This window comes from Tachyglossus aculeatus, chromosome X1 (assembly GCF_015852505.1).
Source record: "Tachyglossus aculeatus isolate mTacAcu1 chromosome X1, mTacAcu1.pri, whole genome shotgun sequence".
In the NCBI taxonomy this organism is placed as follows: domain Eukaryota; kingdom Metazoa; phylum Chordata; class Mammalia; order Monotremata; family Tachyglossidae; genus Tachyglossus; species Tachyglossus aculeatus.
The window spans coordinates 110,617,766-110,633,200 of NC_052101.1; the positions used below are offsets into that span (position 1 = coordinate 110,617,766).

The window sequence follows — 15,435 nt, forward strand, 5'->3', positions numbered from 1 at the left end:
CCACACATGGGAGGACACTTAAAGACAAAACACAAACAAATAATGGGAAAGGAGAAAAGGACCTGGGAATCAGAGTGAACCTCAAGCTGAATAGAAATAAGTAATGGAGTGCTGTGGAAAAACAAGCCAAAATGGTACTAGGACCAATCAAAAGGAATATGAAATGCACAAGAGCAAGGGAATCATCCTATGATATTCTCCCATAGAAATATTATGCCCACTTTTGAGCAGTATTTTAAGAAGGATGTTGGGGTGATAAACCCAGGAATAGGTGACCAAGGGAGGGTGTGTTGACTTCTCCCCTGGAGATGTTTATAGAAGAAACAGATTCATGGATGGCTTGGTCCTTCACCTGTGGCAGGAGACTGGACCAGATGATCTCTAGAATTCCCTTACAGCATTTTGATAGAAATAATCTGTGGTTTCAATTTGTGACCAGTTTAATCTGGGGTGCACATATTCATTCATTCATTCATTCAATCGTACTTATTGAGTGCTTACTGTGTGCACAGCACCGTACTAAGCGCTTGGGAAATACAAGTTGGCAACATATAGAGACGGTCCCTACCCAACAGCGGGCTCACAGTCTAGAAGGGGGAGACAGACAACAAAACAAAACATATTAACAAAATAAAATAGACAGAATAAATATGTACAAGTAAAATAGAGTAATAAATATGTACAAACATATATACATATATACAGGTGCTGTACATTTGTGTACAAACACACACACACACACACACACACTCTCTCTCTCACCCTCTTCCCAACAGGGCTTGTTTATGTATGGCCCCTGAAAGAAGAAATGGGGAAGGCTTAGAAGTTGGGCTAGTCCATTGGCTGTTGAAGCCTAATAAGGGGCAAGGTCTTTGCCTCCCTGTCCCCCTGCCCCGGCTCCCGCCAAACCAGAGACTTTGGTTCCCCAGGTGGGAAATGGGGAGAAAACCCTTGGCCTGCTGTCAGGGGACCAGGGAGCTTTCCAGGGCAGAAGAGAACCCTCCGGATCTGACGCCTCAAGGGCTGCTTTTTTTCCCCCAACACAGCAGTTATGGTACTTCAAAGACTCCGTCGCCCCCTCCAATCACCCTCCAGCCCTACGTAGGGTGTTTGCTATCTTTCCTTTCCTGTCTCTATGTCAGGAAATAGGTTACATTTCAGAGAAACGCAGAGGAGCATAAGCGAATTGCCGACAGTGGGTGCCTGGCTTGGCCCAACTCCTCTGGCACCACTGACTCCAGCGCCTGGTCTTCCTTCACCCTCAGAATTCGACTCACCTCTGGCTTCCCTCTCCCAGTAGCTGTGGCCCGGAGCCCCCAAAGGACCCCAAGGAAACACCGGACAGGACGGCAGGCGAGGAGCTCAGGATCACCAGGTAAACAGAGAGCCATGAAGCTGGCTTAGGAGCCCACCTAGGGGAGTCTCTTCCCCCTGGCCTCCAGGGAGCTCCGAAAGAGCTGGTGAGGCAGAATTGAGCTGGAAAATAGCAAGAGATCATTTTTCATTATGATGACGGGTGAGGCAGTTGGGGAGGGGGTCCCGAACACCCTTCTCCAGGGGAAAACTCCTCCCCCAGCCAAGCAGAGCAATTTCAAAGATGTGGTCCCTCATTCTGTCTGGGACAGCTCTTTCAATCAATCAATCAATCAATCAATCAATCGTATTTATTGAGCACTTACTATGTGCAGAGCACTGTACTAAGCGCTTGGGAAGTACAAATTGGCATCACAATCCCTAGGAGAGGGGCAATTCCAGGCCCAAACCTGGAGCCAGAACCTGGTATGCCCTCCCTACTGATGCTGATCTGAGTATCTCTTCTGGGAAATGTTCTAGATCTGTCCGGCTGAGGCCTAATCTCAACTTTCTAACACCAGCACAGCAAAAACTGCTCTGTGAGGTGAGCCGGGGAGTGGGGGAGTGGGGTGAAACCCTCCATGGGCCGAAACCCTGGCACCAGTCCGGGCCTGGCTGACCGCATTTAGGGGATTATGGGTGACTCAGTGGCACATGAGTTGGCACCCTGGTCAGGAACAAGTGAATCTCCAGACCGAAGGAGGACTGCAATGGAGGGTCAACCCGGCTGAGGGGACCAAGACTTGGTTCAGCTGTTAGCTTGCTGGGTCTAAGCTGACCCCAAGAGGAGAGGCTGAGCTGAGTCCTGAGTCTTGTCGCTAGCTGCTGAGAAGAGCGGAGAGCTAGAACCTGGGGCTGGGGCTCTAGGAATCCTACTCTTCAGCCTGCCTCCTGGAGGCAAAATCTATGTATGGGTCTAGGCCTGGCTGTGGACTTCAACCTGACCCAGCCTATTGCCAAGCTCAGGCTGGACATTGGATATATGGTCGGGGTTTCAGGCCAGATTCTGGTCTTGGAGAGGTGATTCTTGATTCCCCTCTCTAGCCTCTGATTCCTGTCTCTGGAGGTCAGGGCCCTAGGTGGGTAATTAGGATTCTCCTGGGATGCTAAGGCAGAAGCAATGTGCCCTCACATGTATTCAGTTATCTGTCCGACTTGAAAGGCTAAAATTCCCAGCAGTGTCCAGTTGACAGCCTCTCGGGCTCTTGGGAGGTATCCAGTGTCTCTCCTCCCTTGGAAGACAAATTGAGCTAGGCCAGTGGAAGAAAAAGATGTCCCCTGCTCTTCCCTGCTCCCTGCCTTGCCTGCTTCTCTACTTCCCTCCTGTCACACTGCCCCTCCCTCCTCCCAGCTGCTGTCCCTCTTTGTTCTGGGGCTCTAAGGAGTTGGTGCCCGCGAGAACTCCTCAGACTTCTCCCCTAGCCTGGATTCCCCTGTGTTAGGGAGCTTTTGCTGCCAATATTACAGTTTAACCCCCAGCGACTTCCCAGAATCCCCAGGCCAGAAGGAGCCCTGAGAGGTGACCTCATCCACTTCCTGTCTCCAGCTGGACCCCACCTGGCATTTCCTGGGCCATTGGGATTGGGCCCGGCTGCCTCTGGCAATCTGATTTCCAGAATCAATCAATCAATCGTATTTATTGAGCGCTTACTGTGTGCAGAGCACTGTACTAAGCGCTTGGGAAGTACAAGTTGGCAACATAACATCCTGGTGGCCACACTCTCTTTCCATCGATATCTTATGAACCAAGCTGCCTTTTGTTGACCTCCTTGAATGCCCTCATTTTAATTCAAAAGCTGACTATCATGCTGGCTGATTTTGTCGGTTCCTTAGGCAACTCACTGGTTCAAGAAACTTGGCTGTTGTACTGCAAGCACCATGCTGCTGGAGGACCCAGTGGTCAGGGGCCTGTGTGGGCAGTTAGGATGAAACTCTCTACTTGTCCACATTGGGGTCCTCCTCAGGCAGGCAGGAACATGCCAGCCCTGTCCCTTGCCCCTGGTCAAGTGAGCAGCCAGTCCCCCATCCCAGGAAATCTCTAATGGGGAGAGTTTGTGGGGAAGGAGGGAGTGGGTGGGAGGGAGAGTCATTTCCGTTTATTAGTACTCAACAAATAACCACGGCAGGATGTGAGAATGAGGCCCCTGCCCCCAGCGCCGGCACCGCCATCACCACCACTAGCACCGGCACGCGTTTTCCATTGCGTTTGGCCTCGTGTATCTTTTCTCCTCTCTGCCCTGCAGAAGTGGAATGAGGAGAGGCTCTTCTGTGGGGGCAGGATAGGTGGAGCTTGTCTGAGTTAAACCCACTGAGGGGAGAGAAGAAGGGAGCCATTTGGGGGGTCTGGCAGTTCTCAGTGTGCAGCAGGTCCAGCCCAGTCTCTCCTCCTCAGGCTTGGGGAGCAAGGTGGGTGCTGGGGGTTCAAGCTGTCTGTCCCCACCACTGCCATCCTCTCCTCTCTCCCTGGGGTTCTCAGCTAGTTCTGGCCTGCGCCTCTGCACACAGTAATTGCTCAAGAAATACAATTGACTGACTGACTGACTAGCCCCATGCTGGGCCTTGAAGCAGGAATCTAGAGATGGAAACTTTGAGGTTGCCCTGCTGGCTCTGACATAACTTTTAAGAGAATCACCAGGGGAGAACTCTCAAGGGAGAGCCTGCCCTTCCTATCCTTGAGCAGAGAGTGATCAGGGACCTTTGGGTCTGGGACCTCATCCAGCACAGAGTATTGGTCTGAAATGTCTCTGTTGGCTCCTCAAGCTCTACCACACCAGAGGGCCGGGGTGGTGGTGGTGGTGGAGAGCCCAGGCAACTCAAGCAGGCCCTCTTGCATCCTTTCAAGGCGCGAACACCCAGAAGGATGTCAGAGGGGCTGGGGTGGGGGAGAGGCCTAGGTGTGGGGAACAGAGCCCTGCATTTGCCTTTGCGGCCTGCCCTTGTCAAACGGAACTTCAGGTGGAAGCATTTGAGCAGACCACCCCACCCACCCTAGACTCACGAAGGGGTGGATCAGAGAAGTAACCTTACTCAAATTCTCTCTGTGGGACTTGGTAGAAACCCCTGCTGATGTGCAGTTTCCTATTGCTGTGATGGAATAGTCCTGATAAAAGAGGTGGGTGCAGGGTTCTGTGAGCCACACGTTTCCTTGCTCTCATACTACTGATGTGGCCTTGCGGCTTAAGAGGGACTAGAACCCTATCGGTGGCCCTCTAGCTGTTTGGGGCCCACAGAAAAGAAGGCAGACCCTCCTGGTGCCATCAGTGAATTCCCTGGCTTCGGCTTCCCTATCATCTGATCGATTGATTGGTTGGTTGGTCCCACCCTGTGGTGGTGGAGAGGGAACGAACTGGCATAAGTCGGGCTTCATGGGCTTACTGCACACAGTAAGTGCTCAATAAATACGATTGATTGATTTGGGGGAAGTAGTTAAATCCCTGACCCTATCTAAAATTAGGGCTGGTCATACCTAGAGGCAGGGGGATGGAAAAGATGCTTTCTCAAGTTTCCTCAGATTTGATTTCTTGTGCTGGGCCCCGGGCTAGGGTCTGGGCATGGGTCTCGGGAAAAGGAGTGACTGCCTAACATGCAGCAGCAGTGGCTCTGTGTTTGGGCGGTGGGCCGTGAGAGGTCTTGGTTCTTCCCTCCCCAAGTCCCCCGCAAAATACAGGTAGGGACTGTGAGCCCACTGTTGGGTAGGGACTGTCTCTATATGTTGCCAACTTGTACGTCCCAAGTGCTTAGTACAGTGCTCTGCACACAGTAAGCGCTCAATAAATACGATTGATTGATTGATAGGGTGCGTTGGAGGGGGGCTGGGGAGACAGGGTTGGAGGGGCCCAGGTGTGGGGTTCATCGGGTCAAGGAAGTCCCTGGGCCAAAGATACCCTCACCATCTTGGGAGCGTGCCCTGTATCGGCAGCCTGGCACCTCTCTCTTTGGAGCCAGTGGTGGGCCGATGCTACTCCTCCTCGCCTCTTTTCCTTACCATTACTGCCCAGTTGGGAGCAATCCGGAGAGGAGCAGTGGCTTGTGGCTGTGTCCACAGCATGACCTCTTGTCCATCCACCGTTCTCCCTGCAGCTGGCCCATGCCCTGCCCTGGCCTCGTGAACCCTGGACCTGGGGGCACAGCGAAGGTGTCCCCCAGCCCCGAGGCAACAGCCACCCAGTCGGCATGGCCCCAGTGCGGCCCTTTGGCACCGGCTCCTCTTTGGGAGGGAGCCAGCAGGTGGGGGTGACGTGGAGGCTTCATGTGATCGGAGGCCTGAGGGGTGGTGGGGCCAGTTTCTTGCACCACAGTCAGGATTCAAGCCAGTTAGCCGGCGTCTGGTTTTCGTTCCCACTCGGAGGCCCGGCCAGGGGCCCGGCTGCAGTGTCCACGTTCTCACTGGAAGCAACTCCCTCCCCATCGGCGCCCCACAGAGCCAGGCCAGGCCAGGCCTGGGAAGGCCAGGCAAAGCAGGAACTGGAGGAAATGGATGTAAATTCCAGCAAGGGAGACTTCCGTTAGACTTAAGAAAGACATTTTTTACTCTGAGGGAGATTTAATAGGCTATTCCAAGAGGGTGTGGAGTCTCCGTCCCTTGGAGATCTTTAAGGAAAGAACAGACACTCTTCTGCCCTGGAATGTTCAGTCGTTCACCTGTCCAAAGGGGGCAGGGGACTGTACTAGATGACCTTTCAACCCAGATCTACGACAACAGATTCACTAGGCCCTGTAGGGGTCCTTCAGCAATACGGGTTCTTCCTGCCTCCCAGGGCACATTTCCCTTTTTTTTCCTGACCTGAAAATGCAAAGCTGGGAGATGAAATATCAGGGGATGGACCAGTCCATAGCTTCTCCTGCTTTTAATCAATCGATCAGTGGTATTTACTAAGTGTGTATTCTGGGCAGAGTACTGTATTAAGTGCTTGGGAGAGTACAGTAGAGTTAGTAGTCATGACAGTCAATCAACCCATCAACCCCTGGTATTTATTGAGCACTTACTGTGTGCAGAGCACTGTATAAGCACTTGGGAGAGCGCAATCCAATTGAGTTGGTAGACATGATGCATGCCCTCGGGGAGCTTGCAATCTAGTAAATTTCCTCCAGTTGTCCTCCACTTGTTATCCAGGGACCTTTGGGGTTTGGTGACCATTGAACTGGGAGCTGAGTAGTAGAGAAAGAGAAGCAGGAGATGACAGTAGCTTTGTCCAGGAATCCTGCTGTTTAGCTTGACGCCCAGGCTTCAGACTCAGGTCCCTTAGCAGGGGAGCTGGAGGCAGAGACTCTCTCCCCCCGGACAAGGTTTGTGCCCTACATGTTTTTCCTCTGCCCCTGGGGCCTGTACTGTGCAGTCTTATGACCCTCCAGCCTCACCTTCTGTAAGCACCAATGGTCCGCCTAACCCTTCTAGGCTTTCAATGGGCCTGGAACTCTAAAGAGACCAAAAATCTCCCTCTCACCTTCTCCTCCTCCTCAACCCCTCACCACCCTCCTCCTTCTTCCTCACTACTGCTTATTGAATTCTGCCTTCTGCTTTCTTTTCCTAGCAATTCAAAATTAAATGTTTCTGTGGTATGCTGCCTCTGCATTAGTTCACCAGTGACTGTGTCTTCTCTCTCTGTTCGTCCCTTCAGCATCCATTACAGTGTGTGTGTGTGTGTGTGTGTGTGTGAGCGCATGTGCACATGCATGCATGTGTGTGTCCTGTTTTCGCCATTAGCCTGTCACCCCCTCCAGGGAAGGGGCCAGTCTTCTCTCTCTGTCCCTTCCCGCCAGCATCCATTTCAGTGTGAGAGTGTATGTGTGGGTGTGTCCAGTCCCTGTTTTCACCATTAGTGAGTGTGTTGCATTTCAAGACTTTCCTCTCCTTCTGTCCCTCCCTGCAGTGACCAGTATAGGCCTATGCAGTCCGCAAACACTCATTAAGAACATGGCCCTGCCTGCTGACTGACTGATACGGTCCAGACAGGGAGACTGAGGTTGAGCCAGGACCTTCACTGCCCTAGCGTCTGGGCAAGCAGTCTCCTCCTCTAGCTCCGTTGAGGTGGTGCCTTTCCTTCTACCCTGGCTGGATCAGGGATGAACTCCAAGCAGAGAAGGGTTAGGAGCCAAAGGCAGGTTTGGTGGAGAAGGGTCTGGGAGACAGGAATGCACCGGGGAAGGGCAGATTGTGTGACTGTGCTCCTTCCTAAAGACCAGCCTCCATCCTCCTTCCCCTCTCGCTCCCTCACGACCTCCAGGTAAGGGCTGGGATTAGTTGTGAGAGAATTGCAGTCCCTTTTTCACAGCCCTATACTGACCCTTGGCTTCCCGGACTCAGTAGGTTGGTGATAATGGCAGGTTGGTCTGGGAGGTGTGGTGCCCCTCGGGGCCGGAGCCCAGATCAGCTGAGTGCTGGAGCTCCCATATGGGGCTGCCTGGGCCCAGCCACTCACTGCTCCTCTCAGAGGGGGCATTCTTTGGCTGGTGCTTGGCTTCTGCTTTGGGACGGCTCCCTGGGCTACACCTGCAGACCCGGAAACCGAGGCTGATAATCAAGTCGAAAAGCTGTGCTGACAATTTCCTGCCACAGTTTCCTGCAGTAGGCCCAACACTGCCTCCCCCTTCCCTCCCCTAAAGTTTTTGGGGTGCATCACTTGCCGATGAGCCCCCGAGGCTGGCAAGCAGATGTTCCTCCAGCTCCGAGTCCTGGATCCTGTTCCAGCCTCCTTCTGTCCCTTGGCCTGGCCCTAGCCACCCCGGGCCCTGGGCATTAATGGAGGCTCCAGGGCCCTCAGGGTGGACTGTACCCTTCTTCAACCCTTGCCCTGATTCTCACCTGACCCCTGACCCTGGCCAGTACCCAGGTTCATCCTTGGCAGGGGGCTTGGTTTGATTCCTGGCGGTTGCATCATTTCAGCGAGCCCAGGGGCGACGGCGGCCACGGTCACGGGGCCAGGTGTGTGGCCGCGAACCGTCCATTAACCCGCCCAGGCGGGGGCCAGCGCTAGCCACACTGAAGCAGGCCCCTTCACCCCCCTTTCCCGAGGGGAGCAGGTGCCGGCACCTCCCCTCACCAGGGCCCAGGCCTTGCTTGGGCCCTCCACTCCCTCCACTTCTGCTCACCTCATTTCGCTTTAGTTAAAATAATAATAATAATGATGGGATTTATTAAACGCCTACTGTGTGCTTCAAGGCCCTACTGAGAGCTCACCTCCTCCAGGAGCCCTTCCCAGACTGAGCCTCTCCCCCTCGTCCCCCTCTCCATCCCCCCATCTTACCTCCTTCCCTTCCCCACAGCACCTGTATATATGTATATATGTTTGTACATATTTATTACTCTATTTTACTTGTACATATCTATTCTATTTATTTTATTTTGTTAGTATGTTTGGTTTAGTTCTCTGTCTCCCCCTTTTAGACTGTGAGCCCACTGTTGGGTAGGGACTGTCTCTATATGTTGCCAATTTGTACTTCCCAAGCGCTTAGTACAGTGCTCTGCACATAGTAAGCACTCAATAAATACGATTGATGATGATGATGATGATGACCTCCTTCCCTTCCCCACAGCACCTGTATATATGTATATATGTTTGTACATATTTATTACCCTATTTATTTATTTATTTATTTATTTATTTTACTTGTACATATCTATTCTATTTATTTTATTTTGTTAGTATGTTTGGTTTAGTTCTCTGTCTCCCCCTTTTAGACTGTGAGCCCACTGTTGGGTAGGGACTGTCTCTATATGTTGCCAGCTTGTACTTCCCAAGCGCTTAGTACAGTGCTCTGCACATAGTAAGCGCTCAATAAATACGATTGATGATGATGATGATGACCTCCTTCCCTTCCCCACAGCACCTGTATATATGTATATATGTTTGTACATGTTTATTACTCTATTTATTTTACTTGTACATATCTATTCTATTTATTTTATTTTGTTAGTATGTTGGGTTTAGTTCTCTGTCTCTCCCTTTTAGACTGTGAGCCCACTGTTGGGTAGGGACTGTCTCTATATGTTGCCAATTTGTACTTCCCAAGCGCTTAGTACAGTGCTCTGCACATAGTAAGCGCTCAATAAATACGATTGATGATGATGATTATGATTCCGCTGGAACCCCTTGGAGGAAGTGAGGGGGAGGGGCGATGGCTGTAAAGAGAGGGGGCTCTGTGGGGCAAGGGGGCTGAGAGTTGTGAGATGCTCTGAGTAATTTCATTCCAGCCCAAGGCAAAATAAGAGCCAGTTTGGCCAGGCTGACTTTCGGATCATTTATTCACAGTCTCGCCCAGCCTTTCGCTCTCCCTTTCCCACTCCCAACGGGGAGCTTGGCAGTGCGACTGAGATGCCAGATGCCGCGGCACACCTGCCCTTCTTCTATGGCAGCATCTCCCGGGCAGAGGCCGAGGAGTACCTGAAGCTGGCGGGCATGGCAGACGGGCTCTTCCTGCTGCGCCAGTGCCTGCGAAGCCTGGGCGGCTACGTGCTGTCCCTGGTGCATGACCTGCGCTTCCACCATTACCCCATCGAGCGCCAGCTCAACGGAACCTACGCCATTGCGGGCGGAAAGGCACACTGTGGCCCCGCCGAGCTCTGTGAGTTCTACTCCCGGGACGCCGATGGGCTCTGCTGCACCCTGCGCAAGCCCTGCAACAGGCCCAGTGGCCTGGAACCCCAGGCTGGCGTCTTCGACAGCCTTCGCGAGACCATGGTGCGCGACTACGTCCGGCAGACCTGGAAGCTTGAGGTACCGGGGGCCACCGTGTTGACCTGAGGCGGGGGAAAGGTGGAGACCACGGCATGGGAGGGGGGTCTGGGCTGGCGGGGGCGGGGGCTGACTAGAATCATGAACGGCCAATGATGCCCTCCTGGCCTAGACGCTAAGTGCCCTAAGGAACCGATCCCTGCCCTTAACCCTCGACCCCTTGCTGGGGACTATGTGCCAGGGGGAAGCGCTGGAGCAAGCCATCATCAGCCAAGCTCCCCAGGTGGAGAAGTTGATTGCCACCACAGCCCATGAACGGATGCCTTGGTACCATAATGCCATTTCTCGGGACGAGGCCGAGCGCATGCTCTTCAGTGGCTCCCAGCCGGATGGCAAGTTCCTGTGAGTGAGGGGACATGGGTGGGGGTAATAATAATAATAATAATGTCATTTATTAAGCGCTTACTATGTGCAAAGCACTGTTCTAAGCGCTGGGGAGGTTACAAGGTGATCAGGTTGTCCCACGGGGGGCTCACATTCTTCATCCCCATTTTACAGATGACGTAACTGAGGCACATAGAAGTGAAATGACTTGCCCAAAGTCACACAGCTGACAATTGGCGGAGTCGGGATTTGAACCCATGACCTCTGACTCCAAAGCCCGTGCCCTTTCCACTGAGTCACGCTGCTTCTCTAGGGGCCAGGATAGGGAGCAGGCCTCTCCATCTGCCCCACAGCCTCTGTCCTGTCAATCAATCAATCAATCAATCGTATTTATTGAGCGCTTACTGTGTGCAGAGCACTGTACTAAGCGCTTGGGAAGTACAAGTTTGCAACATATAGAGACAGTCCCTACCCAACAGTGGGCTCACAGTCTAAAAGGGGGAGACAGAGAACAAAACCAAACATACTAACAAAATAAAATAAATAGAATAGATATGTACAAGTAAAATAAATAAATAAATAGAGTAATAAATATGTACAAACATATATACATATATACAGGTGCTGTGGGGAAGGGAAGGAGGTAAGATGGGGGGATGGAGAAGGGGACGAGGGGGAGAGTCTTCTCTCGCCTTCCTGAGGCAGGGATTCCCATGCCACTGGGGTCAAAAGAACATGCCGGTTTGACCCTTTTGGGGAGGCATCTGCATTCATTCATTCATTCATTCAATCATATTTATTGAGCGCTTACTGTGTGCAGAGCACTGTACTAAGCGCTTGGGAAGTACAAGTTGGCAACATATAGAGACAGTCCCTACCCAACAACGGGCTCACAGTCTAGAAGGGGGAGACAGACAACAAAACAAAACATGTGGACAGGTGTCAAGTCGTCAGAACAAAAAGAATTAAAGCGAAATGCACATCATAAACAATAATAGTAATTATGTACAAGTAAAATAAGTAGAGTAATCAATCTGTACAAACATATATACAGGTGCTGTGGGGAGGGGAAGGAGGTAGGGCGGGGGGGATGGGGAGGAGGAGATGGGGAGGAGGAGACTGCAAGTGCATTGACATCTTCCACTCCTTCTTGCTCCCCTCGGCCCAGGCTGCGGCCCAGAAAGGAGCAGGGCACCTATGCCCTGTCTCTCATTTATGGGAAGACGGTGTATCACTACCTCATCACCCAGGACAAGGCTGGTAAATACTGCATCCCCGAGGGCACCAAGTTTGACACACTATGGCAGGTGAGTGTCAATCGATCAATCCGTAGTGTTTATTGAGCTCTCACTGTGTGCAGAGCACTGTCCTAAGCGCTTGGGAGAGGACAATACAATAGAGTTGGTAGGCACCATCCCTGTTTTCAAGCAGCACACCTGTTCTGCTCCCTCCTCAATACACAAAATAAATTGTGGCTTAATTATTAAGTGCTTAATACATGCAAAGCACTTTACTAAGAGCTGGGGTCGATACAATATAAGCAGATTGGGCACGGTCTCTGTCCCACAAGGGGCTCAGAGTCCAAGGGACTCCTTTCCCCTCAATTCTCTCCCGGTGGACCCCCCTCACCACCTCCCCCAAGCCCCACAGACCCAACCTCTGCGTTTCCTCACCAGTGTTCCCTGCCTCTGTTCCTCTCATCCCAGCACCCCTCTCCCCTTGGTCACTTCTTAGCTTGAGCCCCTCTCCCTGCTCAGGTGGAGACCATGAAATAAAGAGCCAAGGACAGCCTGCACAGCTGGAAGGAGGGGAAGAAGGGGAGAGGGAGGTGGGAGGAAGCAGGCGATGGTGGGGAATCATCACCGAATTGGACCCATGCCCTACCTCTTCCTTGCTCTACCCCATCCCCCTCGCCAGCTGGTGGAGTACCTGAAGCTCAAGGCTGATGGGCTCATCTACTGCCTGAAGGAGAGCTGTCCCAATGCCAGTGTGCCCACGGGTGAGTGGGTGCCTGGGGCCCAGCGGCACCACTGGGGCTTTTGCCTGGGGTGGGGGTGGGGGGCGACTGAGGGGAAGTCGGCAGGAGGGAAATGGGGACACGCCTGTCAACCGAATTTATTGAGCACCACTGGAGTTTTGGCCTGGGGTGGGGGCAGGGGATGATCCGGGGGAAATGGGGACATACACGTCAACCATGGTATTTGGAAGAGTACAAGGCAATAGATTTGGGAGACCCGGGTGTCCCGCAACAGGGAGTCCCTAGGGAGAAGCAGCTGACCTGAGATCCTGGAGTTGGGGCCTCTGCCCTCAGCTGGAAGGGAGCATAGGAGAATAGGGCCCGTGGGGCCGCTGGCCTCATGCTCTCTCTCTCTCTCTCTCTCTCTCTCTCTCTCTCTCTCTCTCTCTCTCTCTCTCTCTCTCTCTCTCTCTCTCTCTCTCTCGCTTTCCCAGGGACTGCAGCCCCCACCCTCCCAGCCCATCCCTCCATGCCGGTGAGTGTTGCCAGCCGATTGTCTCCCGTTCTGCCCCTGGAACCCTTCCCTCCCCGAGCCAGGCCAGGGGGGGATGTGAGGCTCCGCCTGGCCCTCCACCCAGCCCCGGCCGGCGGGGTGGGGTGGGGGAATGCCTTGGGCTCTGCTGCTCCCTGGGGGCCAAGGAATAGTGGGGCCTCTGCTGGGGCGGGGTGGGGGGGTTGGGGGGGGCGAAAGGGCAAGCCAGCGGTTGTGGTAGGGAGTGACGGGGCGGGGGGCTCCGGGCCAGCAGGATTCCCGGGGTCAAGGCAGGGTTCCTGGGGTGGGAGGAGAGGGGGTCCGGAGAACCCTCCCCAGCCCTGGCCCTGGTCGTTGACCCCATGTCGCCCCGGTCTCCAGAGACGGATTGACACTCTCAACTCAGATGGCTACACCCCGGAGCCAGGTGAGGCCAAGGGGCAGGGGCACCAGTTCCACTGGGGCCCATGGGGTCCCAGCTGGAGGTGAAGCTGCTCTTCCCGCCCCCACGGCCATCTGGGCTGGACCCCCGGCCTCGCCTCCCCCCCCACCCCGGGGGGTTCCAACTAGATGGACTCCACAGAGTTTCCACCAAGGGCTGAAAAGACCTGCCAGCGGGTCACTCTGACCCATGACCTCTTTGTCCTGGCAATGTTAAGCCACGGGGCAACTCCCGAAGGGAGGTGCCAGGCTTCCCTGTCGGGGTTGGGCCTAGGCTCCCCAGTGAGGAGTGGGCTGATTCCCCAGAGAGCTGCCAGGTGGGGCTTGGCAGGGCGGCAGGGGGCTGCTCTAGGAAGAAGGCTGAGGCCGAGCCCTGTGGGTCAGGACGCCTCGTGGCTGGCGGGGACGCCAAGGCTGGGGAGAAGTCTCGGATCCTGCCCATGGACACCAGTGTGTACGAGAGCCCCTACAGCGACCCCGAGGAGCTCAAGGACAAGAAGCTTTTCCTGAAGCGGGAGAATCTGATGATGGATGAGGTGGAGCTGGGCTCTGGCAACTTTGGCTGTGTCCGCAAGGGCGTCTACAAGATGAGGAAGTGGGTGTGGGTCTTGGAGGAGTCGGGGGCTGCTGGGAGGGGACAGAAGAGAGAGGGAGGCAGGGGAGAGGGAGATCTGCAGGGCTCTGGCCAGAATTGATGGGGAGGTGAGGGTGACTAATAATAATGATGATAATAACAATAATGATGGCATTTGTTAAGCGCTTACTATGTGCAAAGCACTGTTCTAAGCACTGGGGAGGGTACAAGGTGATTAGGTTGTCCCACGGGGGGCTCACAGTCTTAATCCCCATTTTACAGACGAGGGAACTGAGGCACAGAGAAGTGAAGTGACTTGCCCAAAGTCACACAGTTGACCAGTGGTGGAGCCGGGATTTGAACCCATGACCTCTGGTTTCCAAGCCCGTGCTCTTTCCAGTGAGCCACGCTGCTTCTCTATTATTATGATTATTATTAATAATCATAATAATAGTAGTACTTATCAGGTGCTTACCATGGGGCTCTGGCCAGAATTGGTGGGGAAGTGGCGATTGCTAATAATAATGATGATAATAATAATAATAGTAATACTGGTCAAGTGCATACTATGTGCTATGCAGCACTGTTCTAAGTGCTGTAGTAGACACAAGTTAATCAGGCTGGACACAGTCCCTGTCCCATTTGGGACTCACAGTCTAAGTTGGAGGGAGTAGGATTTAATCCCCATTTTCCAGATGAGGTCACTGAGGCACAGAGAAGTTGAGTGACTTGCCCAAGGTCACACAGCAGACAAGTGACAGAGTCAGAATTAGAACCCAGGCCCTCTGACTCCCAGGCCCATGCTCTTTCCAATTCCATCCCATGGATTCATCGAGGCCATCTGGTCTTCAAGGGATGGCACTGGCAGGGGAGCTCAAGGAGGGATGGCCGGGAAAGGACAGGGCTGCTGGGAAATCAATCAATCAATCAATCGTATTTATTGAGCACTTACTGTGTGCAGAGCACTGTGCTAAGCACTTGGGAAGTACAAGTTGGCAACATATAGAGACGGTCCCTACCCAACAGTGGGCTCACAGTCTAGAAGAAGTGGTGAAGCAGAGGGGGACAGAGCAGCACTGGGGTCCAGAGCAGGAGGGCCTGAGGAGGTGGGCTGGAGAGGCATGGGGGGACAGATTGGGCTGGGGGGGTTCCTGCTGGCTCCTGAGGCTGAGCTTGGTGATGGTGCCTCCGGCAGGAAGCAAATCGATGTGGCCATCAAGGTGCTGAAGAGTGGGAATGAGAAGGCAGAGAAGGAGGAGATGATGAAAGAGGCCCAGATCATGCACCAGCTGGACAACCCCTACATTGTGCGCATCATCGGCGTGTGCCGGGCCGAGGCCCTGATGCTGGTCATGGAGATGGCCCTGGGGGGCCCCCTGCACAAATTCCTCAGCAGCAAGAAGTGAGTATGGGTAGAGAAGAGGCAGCCAGAGGGACCCTTTCCCATCACTTGCTTTGGCCTTTCAATACCCACCTGGCATCCCATCCTCACGGGAATAGATGAGTGCACCTCTATACACTC

At 53.5% G+C, this 15,435-nt stretch overlaps 1 protein-coding gene across 1 annotated transcript in view; it reads left to right on the forward strand.

Annotated features, from left to right (window-relative positions):
- Nucleotides 1-1,215: 1,215 nt before the first annotated feature.
- LOC119950537 (tyrosine-protein kinase ZAP-70) overlaps nt 1,216-15,435 on the forward strand; it is a 17,681-nt gene continuing 3,461 nt past the window's right edge. Inside the window, exons 1-9 of the mRNA XM_038773036.1 lie at nt 1,216-1,375; nt 9,603-10,067; nt 10,267-10,427; nt 11,578-11,716; nt 12,327-12,408; nt 12,861-12,901; nt 13,280-13,330; nt 13,753-13,934; nt 15,109-15,315. Coding sequence (XP_038628964.1) covers nt 9,666-10,067; nt 10,267-10,427; nt 11,578-11,716; nt 12,327-12,408; nt 12,861-12,901; nt 13,280-13,330; nt 13,753-13,934; nt 15,109-15,315 — 1,265 coding nt within the window. The 5' untranslated portion in view covers nt 1,216-1,375; nt 9,603-9,665. The remainder of the gene's footprint in view (nt 1,376-9,602; nt 10,068-10,266; nt 10,428-11,577; nt 11,717-12,326; nt 12,409-12,860; nt 12,902-13,279; nt 13,331-13,752; nt 13,935-15,108; nt 15,316-15,435) is intronic.